This window comes from Carassius gibelio, chromosome B8 (genome assembly GCF_023724105.1).
Source record: "Carassius gibelio isolate Cgi1373 ecotype wild population from Czech Republic chromosome B8, carGib1.2-hapl.c, whole genome shotgun sequence".
Lineage (NCBI taxonomy): Eukaryota > Metazoa > Chordata > Actinopteri > Cypriniformes > Cyprinidae > Carassius > Carassius gibelio.
Genome location: NC_068403.1, coordinates 20,177,316 through 20,190,908, shown reverse-complemented (window position 1 = coordinate 20,190,908; position 13,593 = coordinate 20,177,316). Strand labels below are relative to the sequence as shown.

The window sequence follows — 13,593 nt, the reverse complement described above, 5'->3', positions numbered from 1 at the left end:
TAAGATTAAATATGCAATTTTACATGTTGCTTAAAGCAGGCAACATTTTATAATATTTCATATAAGTCGGAAAATAGAAGTGTTCAAAAAGAAAACTGGACTTAAATGAAACCGTACATCAATTTGACATTTAGGATTCACAATGCAATACAAATCTTTCTTAGCACTTTTAAGTATCACAAGGGTAAATAAGAACATACAAACTGCTTTGTCTTGTTTGTTAATTCTATATTAAAGTAAAAGATCAACTGACCAAACAAAGCAAATTAATTTTTAGAAAAATAAACTTATCTGAATAGACATACACACAGGAATAAGATATGTCAGGTTAAACAAGGATGTAATGAATTTGAATATATAGCATAGCATTGCATGAATCCCTCATAATCTAAAATGCCACACAAAAAGAGAGGCTGGTATTGTTGTGGTGTCTGAATGAAGCATTCATTTGTGCAGCTCATGCTTGTCAGCACTATGCAATGTGCCATGATTCAATGTTTAATAAGGTTTATCACACAAGTGAGTAAATGGCTACAAAGTATGGGTAGATAATTTCTATAGGCATCTCTCTCTCAAGTGTTGTCCTTATTTTCATTTCATTATCTTTAAGGTTTCCCCAACTTAAACAGCAATTCAAGTACTGACAATTACGGAAAAAAGCATCTGTAGTGCACTGAAGAAAGAGAAATGCATCTTTTGGCACTTAAATCATCCCTCTTATTTTACACTGTGCATTTTGATTAAGTTATTGTTACATAAACTACACATTTACAAATGATATTGACTCACAATTACACTGTGCCCATTTATGGTCCTACTTTGCATACGAAACAGTTCTACCCTTTCTCATTTATCACCACTTACACTGATTTAACAACAGGTTTCTAGGCTGGTTTTCCAGTCACATACTCAAAAGTCGCATGACCCAAAAGAACAGTGGTGACTGAGAAAAAGCAAATGTTCTTAAGACATTTGAAAGAGAAAGGAAGTCATATAATAATAAAAAAAAAAAAAAAAAATCAGGACTGCTGAATCCAGAGAAGAATGACCACAAAACATGTTCATTATGCCACTTATGAAATCATTGACTGATTGGTACCAGTGTCAAGTTATAAGCAGGTACAATGTAACTTGAAGAAACTCCAAAACTTTGTTCAAAATCTCTACACAATTCAAACGGGAAACAGAAGCCCATTCACAGATGTTGCAACAAAAATGGAAATAAAAGAACAGGAACATTCAGATCCTTCCATCCTGAGTTATGGTGCGTGATGATGAACACACAAGTTATTCTCATTCTTTTGAGTTTCTCACAGGGCTCGCATGCGACAGGTGAGCAGAATGTCTTCAAAGCTGTAGGACATCAAGTCAAGGCTGTGAGGTGTTGCTGCTGAACAATTGCATATTATTACAGAGCCTCTTTGAAGAGCTTGCGGAATGTTTTTATTGAAGCACTTATTGACACAGACATTACCACTGTCTGAAGGCTTTCTGAAACAAAATAAAAATTGTATCTTCCACACTGATCCAATGTAAAGACAGGGCACTTGCTGTGCACATTCTTACGAGTCTCTAATGCAAAATGGTCTGCAGGTGGAGCAGGATGTTCTGCCAGCAGCATTAAGACTTGAAAACATGCACAGCCCTGATAACATATTGTCTGCAGATAGGGCATTCGCTCATGCGCTTCCCGCATTTCGTACAGGTGACCATGTGACCGCACTCCAGCAGCACGCAGTCTATTATCGCGTCCATACAGATGCGACACAGGTTGTCGTCATTTGATAACTGGGGTTTGCAACCATCTGCAGTGAGAGAGTGAGAGAGAGAGAGAGAGAGAGAGAGAGATGTTTCAATACTACAGGTAAGGACAGGATCTTGAGTAAAGGCCAATGTAAACTTTGTTTTTTACACATACGATTTCCTTTGATTTATCTTTTTATCAGTATCACTGTTTCAGTAACGAAAAAATAATAATAATCATTTTGGTGCATCACTACATCCCAACTCTTGCATTATGCAGTTTATTTGAACCCTAGTTATACAACATTATAATACTTAATGAAGGGCACAGATGGAATGGGATAATGGGGGTAAAACATCACAGAAGATACATTTTTATGACCCTCAACCCTACCAGTAAGATGCATTATTAATCATTTATTGCAGTATAAACAATGACACTACTTTTTTTTCTTTGAGAGCACATGCTATCCGGCAGTGGCCATGCAGGGAAGGGGTTTGAGGTGCAATGACATCACAAACTTCAGTGCACTGGTGGATGTGACCAGGAAACTTTTCTACCAATCGCAAGCCTTACCTCCGATTCCGCCATTGCAGATTGGAGGGGGATAAGCTACCACTTAAGCAGGAGGAGCAAAGCACAGCTATTAGACTCGGCTAGGAGTTCAATAATTAAACAATCTATTTAATTTACTGTCAAAACCTAAGCTGATCATACCAAACCTCAACTCAAAAGGCAATTTTTAGTCTTTGTATGAACTTTAAGTCAGACTGTGAAGTCATTTCCTACCTGCAGTGATGGGGTTGCTCACATTTTCCACTAACAGACAAAAAAGAAAAAATACATTTTAGGAAAAATGTTTTTTTTTTTTTTTCAAGAATATTTTTCAATTGTTTTTCTTTATTATTTTTTTCAATTTACGTACAGTTGGCAGTTAGGACAAAGAGTGAAACTTAGACTTTGTGCTGCTCTAAATATGGAGCCGTGTTTAGAACTCACTAGATTTGCGATTGTCCTCGTTCTCCCGGTAAAGCCTCCTGACGCGCTCCACCAGCTCCCACTTCTCACAGCAGCCGGAGAAGCTCACAAAGTTCCTCGCCAGGATCTCCTTTAGCTGCCGTACGCTCAGCTGCTCCACGTCATCCAGAGATGACAGGTCTGACAGAGAAGCTCTAGCTCGCCGCCGTGTCTGAGGACTAACCTGATGATAAAAACACATAGTCATATTGTCAATGCAATTTAAGAAATTATTATATTCAATAATTACCGGAAAGGACCATGTTATTCCTTTTAGTTTTCACTAAGTGACCTAACTCACCTCAGGAATGTGTTCTGTCTGGTCAAGGTTAAGGAGTGAGACTGAAGTGGTGTCCTCAATATCCTATCAGCAAGGAATGTTTACACAGAAAAAAGTATAATTAGCCATCAATGCTAAGCCCCTTATAGCTATAGCAAGGATTCCTGCCACAAGTAAATAAGTAGGAAGTACAGGTGCATCTCAATAAATTAGAATGTCATGGAAAAGTTAATTTATTTCAGTAATTCAACTCAAATTGTGAAACTCGTGTATTATACAATTTCAATGCACACAAACTGAAGTAGTTAAAGTGTGAAAGTATACATTGTGCTGGTATGATAATAGGGCCCTATGATTTACGTGAAGTGGAAAACGCGGATGGAATCGCGGAATCCATCCATAAAAACGGACTTCACAAGTTTAACGTGGAATGACGCTAGCGGTGATTTCAGCGTCTGCCGTCTCACTAAATGAGCACGAAAACACATGAAGAAAATCTCCAGAACTCCTCTGAGAGTCACTTCATGAGCATTTGACCATTTCATTTAAGCAAAAGCATCATATCACATGCACAGATTTGTAAAGGTATTCACGGCAACCCGTCAAAACAAAGGTCTGGTTTGTTTTGAAGTCTATTTTTCAGTAGAACGTACATAGCTTACTAACGTTACTACTACTAAAATGAAACAAACAATTTTTTAAGGAATACATTTCTTCCATGTTTTAATTTTAATAGTAAATTCCCTTTGTTCGCCAAAAACAGTTTGCTTAATTTTCAGTAATTAAAAGATAAACAAACTTAATGTAAGATGCCGGGGAGGATTCCAAGTCTTTTCGTCTCATATCCGGATCTCAGAGGTAAGAGCAAATGGTTTACAAATGCTAATTAGTATAAGGAATGTGCATTAGATTCTAACCCGATGGATTTCCCTCGGGTTAGAAACATAACAAGATGCACCTGTATCTTTCAAGTTTGGCATCATTTCAGTTTTTGTTTTTGTTCATAGTGGTATGAATGGGTTGAAGTGCACTTCCAAAGCCAAACCAGTTCTGCCACATGCCTTTAGAGAATTAACTGATTTTACACTTCTGCTCTCTGGATCAGCTGAAGAACAGACCATGTTTGACATATACTGCATCATACTGCTCTTGTATCGGAGTATATGCTTCCTACTTAGTAGGACGTTAGGAACATAGAGCAAGTATTATGTTTCAAACAGCACTATGCTATTATGATCAAATGGTTTTGTCATATTGCATGTTCAATTAAGTGCTGTACAGTTATCATCTTATCGAAAAAGAACACTTTTTCACACTTTTCATTCAACTGTGTAATGTTTTAATTAAATTAATAAAATGTAATACAAATTAAGTAATTTAAGGAAAAACAAGCATATTACTTGCAATTCATTTAACACTCATAAGAAGCTTGATTCAAGTGCATATATATAAAAACATGTATTCTGCAATGTATGCAAATGTGTTGTTCCAAACTAGAGCTGGGTGATATGTGAAAAACAATATTTATCATTAATCACCATACAGAATATCTGATTATGTTGTCTACCTGCCCTGCTCACACTGTGACTGTGTTTCTGTTATCAGATCTGTTTGAAATCTAATTTCCTTTTGTGAGGAGAACTGTTGAAGAAAATCTAATATTAGATATCAGTGTTCCTGTAGCTCAGTTGGTAGAGCATTGCGCTATCAAGGTTGGGGGTTCGATTCCCCGGGAATACATGAGAGGTAAAAATGTATAGCCTGAATGCACTGTAAGTCGGTTTGGATAAAAGCGTCTGCTAAATGCATAAATTTAGATTCACAATGTAAGAGGACATTTTTTTTATCATGATTCTCAAATTTAAATTAAATAATTTTTTCTCATAAGGTCCAATGTTTTTCTCTGATTTTCTGTTTGCAATTATCACCAAGTTAGATATATTTAATTTTGCCTTATACTTTAATTTCCTTAAATATAACATTTCACTGTTTTTAAACCTGCAGTCAAGCTGTAATGTATATTAAACATTTAATTTAATGGAGCAGCCAACACTGGAAACTCTGACAGCGCTTAATTCAACAAATATTTAGGAACAGGTGCAGTTATACACTTTTGCTGTATAAGTACTCCTTTTACTGTAAGACTGCATATCGAAATACTTGACGCTTTTTAAATGAGACAAATCACTACCTATTCCAAATTAATACAGGACACACCTGATTGGTGGACTCCGAGCTGTTGCTCCTACTGATTGGTTCTCTGTGAGTTGAAGTGAGAGCTGAGAGAGGGGATGTGGGCTCTTCAGTTGAAGGTGGTTGGCTATACAGGGGGTGTGTCTGCAGAGACGGCGTGTCTGGATCATCCTCACTTTCTGTCCCTTGGTGGCAAAGTACCAAATCCACAAGGTCCTCCTTCTCCCTAAGAAAGCATTCAAACATCTCAAAAACACTAACAGTATTGTCATAATATACCTTATCATTAATAATGCTCACTTTCTAACATCTGTACAAAAGTACCTGCAGGTATCAGTGTTAATGTTGCGTAGTGTGAGGTACTGCCGCAAGTCTTTAACACGCAGACGCATGAGCTGTGGACGCTGGAAGGAAGTGCCCTTCAGCAGATGACAAGTCGTGCATCTGCGCAGGTTTTCCTGAAGTACCGAACACAGCGAACAAAAACTCTTCTTACAGTCACAACAGATGTGCTACAGTGGAGAAAAGAGAGAATCTGCGCTGAATCAAACGGATGAAATGCAGGGTTATAAGTGTAAAATAATTGTCATTTTAACTGTAGTGTGTTACTCAATATTACATTTAAATTTAATATAAAATTTAGTAAAATACAACTTCATTATTACAAATGTGTAACTACAAATACATTTAAATACATGACAGACAATCGACACTGCATCCAGTTTTAGTTTACCATAAATGCTTGATATTGTCAGAAGTAAATTTAAACCATATTTCAAAGATGTACTAAAGTCCTACTTATTTTGTCTAGAATAAATTTTCATTTATTTGCAAAAATAAAAAGATTCGTGCATTTAAGTCCATGCAAGTTGGTGGTTGAGGAGAGACCCCCCCCCCCACATGAGTTTAAAGCGCTTTGGGTGTACAACAATACACAATAAAACACTATATAAGTGCACCATTCATTCATTCATTCAAGTTACATTCGATGTCATCTAATATGTGTTACCATATACCTAAAATTGTCCAAAAACATTTTAGTAGATTTTAAAAATGTAGTCTTTCTCTATTTTGGAAAATAGGCAAAAAATATTGAGGACTCATCTTGCATGCAGGATAGTATCAACATGTTTGTCAGATCAAATTATATTCCTAACAGAATGAATACCACCCACTAACCTTTTAAGTCAGGCTATGACTCCAATTTTGTTTAAAACAAGTACAAGCCTGTCAACATGGGCCCAACTTCCTGATTCAGTAGGACATATGTCAACATGACAAAGAAAATTGTGTTTGTCAAAGTGTTTCATGGTGTCCTTTATATAAGAAAAGTTTTAAGGTTCAATATGCAAAAGAATGAGATTGAATGGCAGTGGCAGGTGTGCAGGTCGACCTACCCTCCTCCTAAAGACAGAGAAGGCTTGTCCACAGGCCTGACACACCAGACTGGTGCTGGTGGAGTTGGTGGGCGGGTATGTGGAGTATCCTGCAGTGGGAGCGAAACGAAACGGGCCCGCACCTGCCCCAAATCCTGGCTGCTGCCCTCTCACGGCTCCGGTACCCATCACCTCATTCAGCAGACCACAGCATGATGCCCACATGGACGAGGCCCCCGCCTGCACAGAAAACAACAGACTTTAAAAACATACAAAGAAAGCGATGTTCAAAAGTCTTCTTCAAACCTCTGAGCTTGTATTAAGAGTAGGAGTATAACAATACACACAAGTCATAATTCAATACACAATACTGACCTCGTGATACAATACTTTCATGACATTATCAAATTATACTTTTTTTTATACAATTTTTATGTCCCATGACATTTCAAATGATACTTTATTCAGAGATTATTACTTAACCAGGAAACAAAAGGTACTGTTGGTTAACCAGAATAGAAATATCCATAATTCTGCATTGCTAAAATACAGAATTCGTTAGATATGTTAACACTCTGTCCCTGACTACATACATTAAAAAGGTTTATTTTTGTCATTTATTAATGCATTTTATATGCAATTCATTAATAATAATTAAAGCCACTGTGAAATCAAAATGGACTATTTTTCTTAATAGATGATTGCAGTGTTTATTATTCTAAATTATACGTTCAAATTTTTTTTTTCAATGCATGTGCCCTCAGAATCTTTACTCAAAATAATTTCGCATAAATAGGATAAAGAACAGGTGTTTAGAACTGCCGTTTCTAGTAAACTTTAATAAACAAGGGAACTCAAATGTGTGCGCTTCTAGGTTTATCATATTTGATGCACTCTTTATATGTGCATTGATCTTTATTTACCGGTACATAAGATTAAAGACCTAAATGAAATCGTTTTAAACCTAATTTATGTCAACGGTACATGATACATGATACATATTGTTGCTATCCACAATACGTATTATTGCATTTTTGTATTATGCAATATATTGTTGCACCTCTAATTAAAACTCTGTGTTAAAATTGCAAATGTGAGTGTGTGGGCAAAATAACAACTGTAAGTCTGAGCTGCTGTGCCTTATTATTCAACATTCAGAATGTCCTGCCCTGAAATAGTTCCCATTGACTGAGATCAATCCCATTAGAGACGGATGGGAATAGTGCTAAGCCATAATAAGAGATTACTGTGCTTTAAATGACTTCTGACTGCAGCCGGAGCTCTTAGTGACACTCAACAGAGTAACCATGGTGTTTTTATTTTCATAGGGAGCCAACATGATAATCAACTCCCAATTGTCATTGTGTGGCACAGTGAAGGGTCGGTCCTGTTGCTGGGTCTCACCTCCCAACAGATAGAAACATGAGAGCAGAAGAGTTAAAAACAAACAGCCACATTAATGATCATTGCATTTAACACTTGAATACTGATATTCAACACATAAATGATATTAATAGCTAGATGCTGATTGATACACATATATTTAAGAGGTCATCAATGCACAAACATCACACAACGCAAACATGCATGAAATGCTAAACTGGAAACCAGTTGTTACTTCTCGAGCTGATAGCAAAGGCAGCATATTATTAATGCTAGCATGATACGCACAGCCAATAAATAAACAAGTTCAAAACTAAAAGAGTATGATGAGAAATGACTGTACCTTCATAGCAACTCCAAGACACCGCGGGGAGTCACCCAGCCGTATGTACAGACAGCCTGGCCATTGCTTATGAACGGCTAACTCTTCATTTTCAGTCGCGGTTCACAGCCGCACCAGGTCCAGGATCGCTCGCTATGCGACTGTAATGAAGCGTTCTCAGCCAATCAGAGCAGTGGAAACCCTGTGACGCAAACCAAACAGCCAATCATCTCTTACCTCCAATAGTGCAGCGGCATGAGAGTACTCGGAGTTCTTCATGCTATATTTATTACACTTCATGGAATGGAATTGTTTTGTATTTGTGTGGTTTAATAATCTTAGCATGATTGTTTGATCCTAGGTTAAATTAGTTTGTTGTGATAAAATATAAGTATTGTTAAATATGTATTTATTTGTATACCACCTAAGTAATGTTTATTATTAATGGATAAACCGATACTGTATAATTAATGGTGTCACTTGAGTCACAGGTCATTGTTGCTGCTCTAAAAGATGACAATCAAAAATTGATCAGTACGTTTAGATCAAGTTAAGTCAAAATTAAAGATTGTGTGTTGATCAGAATCAACATTGTTGTTTAGTAACATAAATGGTGTTGCCAAACTGTAAGATAAAGTTCTTTTTGAACCAGTTTTAGTGCTTGTGTACAGATCAATAAATTCCCAAGATATATTAATATCATTAAGTCCCCATCAGGTTAAGTGTGAATCCAGCCAGCATCACTGCTCTTCTCTCTCACCTGCACATAGACCATGTGAAAATCTTACTTTCAGATAACTGTCTTTAACACCCAGACTGTATAAAAACAGTAACATCGTGCCATGCAACAGAAATATTCTGACCATTGGCGACCTCTATCGTATGTCAAATGAAAATAACGTTCTTCATTATTTACACACCCCTGATTCAACTATTAAACAAGATTACCGCAATTCGTCTCAGGAATATTTATATAATTATCTGAGTTATAACTTAATTATGTCAAATTATAATAAGTTATATGTTGACAAATAAATAAAACCGTTGTTGTCAGAGCTTATTTCTGTAGGCGCCAACGGGAATCGATGTATCTGCGCTCTGCATCGCGTTCTAAACCGTAAGCTCATTGCAATGAACGGTTCACAAGAACAGCACATTAGGAACAGCACCAAAACATAATCGATTCGTCTGTGCTCTACACCGCGCCCTGAAACGTGAACAGAACTGACAGAAATGGAGGGTATTTTAAAAGAAACTTCCATCAGGTTTTTAGCAAATATTCTATGTTATTGTGTTCACTATTATTACTAATCTAACGCTTCAAACATAGTGGTTATTATTATAGATTTCCACATGTAAGAGTGGTTTCAAATTGCCATTATTGCATCTAAAACGCCGTTTATTAACGTTATATTTGACCATTTATTTTAGCTTATGCTATAACAGCGTATTGTCGTTATTAAATTATAGACTTCACTGCACCTGCCATGGCCAGTGTGCATGATGACAAATGGGGTTGTTCATGCCTATATATATTAGGGGTGTAACGATACGCGTATTCGTATTGAACCGTTCGGTACGACGCTTTCGGTTCGGTACGCGGTACGCATTATGTATACCGAACGGTTCGTTGGAGTAATTAATTATATTTGAAAAAAAAAAAAAAGAGAGAGAGAGAAATATAATGATATGCGTTCAACAAGGTAGCCCAATAACCCAAACAACGTAACAGGCAACGCCCCTGACACTCCCGAAGAAGAAAAAAACACCATCTTATATGTTTATGTTAGGCTACTCAGCAGGCGCTCGCTCACTCAGTACGCGCTGAAGGCTCGTTGCAAAATAGCCAATGCGTTTAACAGACTAGAAATGAGAAGATCCTCCAATAACCAACAGGTCTGGTGTTTGGGTGCACTTTGGATTCCCTTTAAGCTATAATGGTGATGGCAAGAGAGTGGTGGATAAAAAAACAACGGTATGTCGCATCTGCAGCGGGAATAATAAAAAAAAAAAAAAACACCAGCGGGGATATATGCGTCAGTACTATCTGATAAAAGACGAACAAAAGGAGAAACATGCACGCAGCAAACTATCCCTTGCAGCATTTAGAAACTATAGCTTACAGGGAATCCAACCCAAACACCAGACCTGTTGGTTATTTTAGGATCTTATATTTCTGGTCTGTTAAAGGCATTCGACATTTTGCAACGAGCCTTCAGCGCGTGCTGAGTGAGCGAGCGCCTTAGGGGCCGTTCACATATCGTGCCTAAAAACGCGTGGAAAACGCTAAGCGCGTCTTTCTCCTCTTTCCAAAGCGCTTGGGCAGAAGCGCTCATGAGGCGTCTGTCTTTGCTAAGCAACAATGACGTGCTCTCTCCATGAGACGCGGAAATTTCAGCGAAGGATAAATGGATTTGCAGCTCTAAAAATCGCTTGCAGTAGCTCTGCTACTAAATTTATTTCAAAATTGCAATCCATATACAACTATGATCAGCTGATCCTTCATCTTGGCTGAGCTCTCAACGTTGTTACGGGAAAGGATGAAGCTGATTGGTTGGTTCTTGTCACATGACCCGCGGTGCGCTTGCGGCATTCTGAAAAGTTGAGATGTTTTTACATTTTGCTGTATCTAAAACGTATCGAACCGAACCGAACCGAACCGTGACATCAGTGTATCGTATCGAACCGAACCGTGAATTTTGTGAACCGTTACACCCCTAATATATATATATATATATATATATATATATATATATATATATATATATGGGTATAAAGGATTGGGTGACTTCATACAAGATCTCAGTATTAGCTTTACTCTATGAGATGTCCACAACCAAACCAATGGGGCTTCTAGACAGAAGAAAGAACTCATCCTACCTTTACAACAGGTATGTAATGTTAGCATCTTTGTGCTGCTTACCATGTAAAAAAAGGACACTTTAAAATACTTGGTCGCTGAAATTAAATAAAAATGCATTAAATGTAAATTTTTATCAGAACTATATGTAATATTTCTTAATATTTTGTCTTGTTCTGTATGTATAAAGTTTATGGCTACTTTTCTACTGAACTATTTATATGTATTTGTATTATACTTTTGTCCAATCTAGTTGCAGTAGCCTTTTGAAAATGCATTATTGTACAGATGTGCCCCTTATTGCCAACTTTTTGTCGTCCTTTTCAAATCACATCATAAAAGCTTTTTTTTTTTTTTTTTGTAAAACAAAATAAGGAAATAATCAAAAAGTTGAAAATAAAGTATCAGGCAGGTTTAAGGTGGGTCTTGGGCTTTTGTCCCAATTATGTGTCTGTGTGTGTGTGTGTGTGTGTGTGTGTGTGTGTATATATATATACAGTACAGACCAAAAGTTTGGACACACCTTCTCATTCAAAGAGTTTTCTTTATTTTCATGACTTTGAAAATTGTAGAGTCACACTGAAGGCATCAAGGGCTATTTGACCTAGAAGGAGAGTGATGGGGTGCTGCACCAGATGACCTGGCCTCCACAGTCACCAGATCTGAACCCAATCGAGATGGTTTAGGGGTGAGCTGGACCGCAGACAGAAGGCAAAAGGGCCAACAAGTGCTAAGCATCTCCCGGGGAACTCCTTCAAGACTGTTGGAAGACCATTTCAGGTGACTACCTCTTGAAGCTCATCAAGAGAATGCCAAGAGTGTGCAAAGCAGTAATCAAAGCAAAAGGCGGCTACTTTGAAGAACCTAGAATATGACATATTTTCAGTTGTTTCACACTTTTTTGTTATGTATATAATTCCATATATAGTTCCAAATGTGTCAATTCATAGTTTTGATGCCTTCAGTGTGAATCTACAATTTTCATAGTCATGAAAATAAAGAAAACTCTTTCAGTGAGAAGGTGTGTCCAAACTTTTGGTCTGTACTGTATATAGATAGATAGATATATACATAGATAGATACATAGATAGATACATTTAGTACAGAGAAACCTGAACTGGAACTTCTGAAATATTCTGGTGAGTCCTGAGGGCCAGGTGGTGGGTTTTCTGGAAGCTGGAAGAGCCCGTAGATGACATCCGAAAGGAAGCCACAGTGCTTGTGCAGAATATCATATTGAAGAAGAGACAGGAACTTTGATGTGCACAATATATCTAAGTTAAAGGTGCTGTAAGGAACTTTTGTAAAAAAAATATTTTTTACATATTTATTAAACCTGTCATTATGTCTTGACAGTAGAATATGAGAGATAATCTGTGAAAAAAATCAAGCTCCTCTGGCTCCTCCCAGTGGTCCTATTGCCATTTGCAGAAACTCCATCGCTCCCGGTAAAAAATAACCAATCATAGCTGCGGTCCGTAACTTTGTTTGTGTTCAAAATGTAGAAAAATTAACATAATAAGCGAGTACACCATTTTCCAAACCGTGTTTTTGGCTTGTCCTGAATCACTAGGGTGCACTTATAATAAGTGTTTATATTCGGACTATTTTAGATTGCTTCGGGGATACCGCGGCGGAGTAACCCAGTACCTTTGTGATTCTTCATAGACATAAACAGAGAGAAGTAGTTCCGGCTACGATGTTCTTCCGCAAGACGCAAGCAGTTCTGTTTATTCACCGCTAGAGCGTCAAAAGTTCCCTACCGCAGCTTTAATTGTTGTGCACGTTTAAGTGCGTATAGCAGACATGGGGACTTGTGACTTGGTGACTTGGACTCGAGTCGCTATTTTTAGGACTTGAGACTTGACTCGGACTTGGAAGTTAAAGACTCGGGACTTGACTTGACTTGAGACACGATGACTTGAATGACTTGAGTTTTAATCACATCATGTTTTCAGTTTGAATATAAAATATATAAATTATTTTTTAAAATAAAGTTGATTACTCAGCTGGAGCGCAGGCTGAGAATAGCGTCGTGACTGGATCAGGACACTATCATCAGTCATGCCCTCTCTACCTTACACACACCACGCCCACTTAAATCAGATATCACATCCATACCTGTCAAGTATCCCGTTTTGGCCGGGAAAGTCACGTATTTTACCCTTCTTTCCCGCCGTCCTCCCGTATTAGTATTTTCCCGTAAATCTCCCGTATTTTTTTATTTTTTATTTTAACCTGCGTTATTAATAAAATAATAATAATAAAAACATTCCCAATCTGAGCTCTGTCACTAGTCTCGCGATAACTGCCACCTGTAAGTAGCCTGTCGCGAGGGGTGTGTGAGGTCAGGTGACATGAGTTATAACGCGGGAAAAACAACAACAACAAAAGAAAAAACCGAGACGGATGATGGAT

At 37.5% G+C, this 13,593-nt stretch overlaps 1 protein-coding gene across 2 annotated transcripts; it reads right to left on the bottom strand.

The window, feature by feature from the left end:
* Positions 1-1,035: 1,035 nt before the first annotated feature.
* LOC127963424 (E3 ubiquitin-protein ligase RNF34) lies at positions 1,036-8,485 on the bottom strand. Of its 2 annotated transcripts, XM_052563336.1 has the most exons (9): positions 8,337-8,485; positions 6,632-6,850; positions 5,559-5,746; positions 5,259-5,460; positions 3,063-3,125; positions 2,744-2,945; positions 2,534-2,563; positions 2,321-2,362; positions 1,036-1,805 (listed from the first exon to the last, which is right to left on the bottom strand). In XM_052563336.1, the coding sequence occupies exons 1-9, from the start codon at positions 8,340-8,342 to the stop codon at positions 1,621-1,623; spliced, it is 1,137 nt and encodes a 378-aa protein (XP_052419296.1). In that variant the 5' UTR covers positions 8,343-8,485; the 3' UTR covers positions 1,036-1,620. The 2 variants fall into 2 exon arrangements, with proteins under 2 accessions (XP_052419296.1, XP_052419297.1); XM_052563337.1 differs by lacking the exon at positions 2,321-2,362.
* Positions 8,486-13,593: the final 5,108 nt, after the last annotated feature.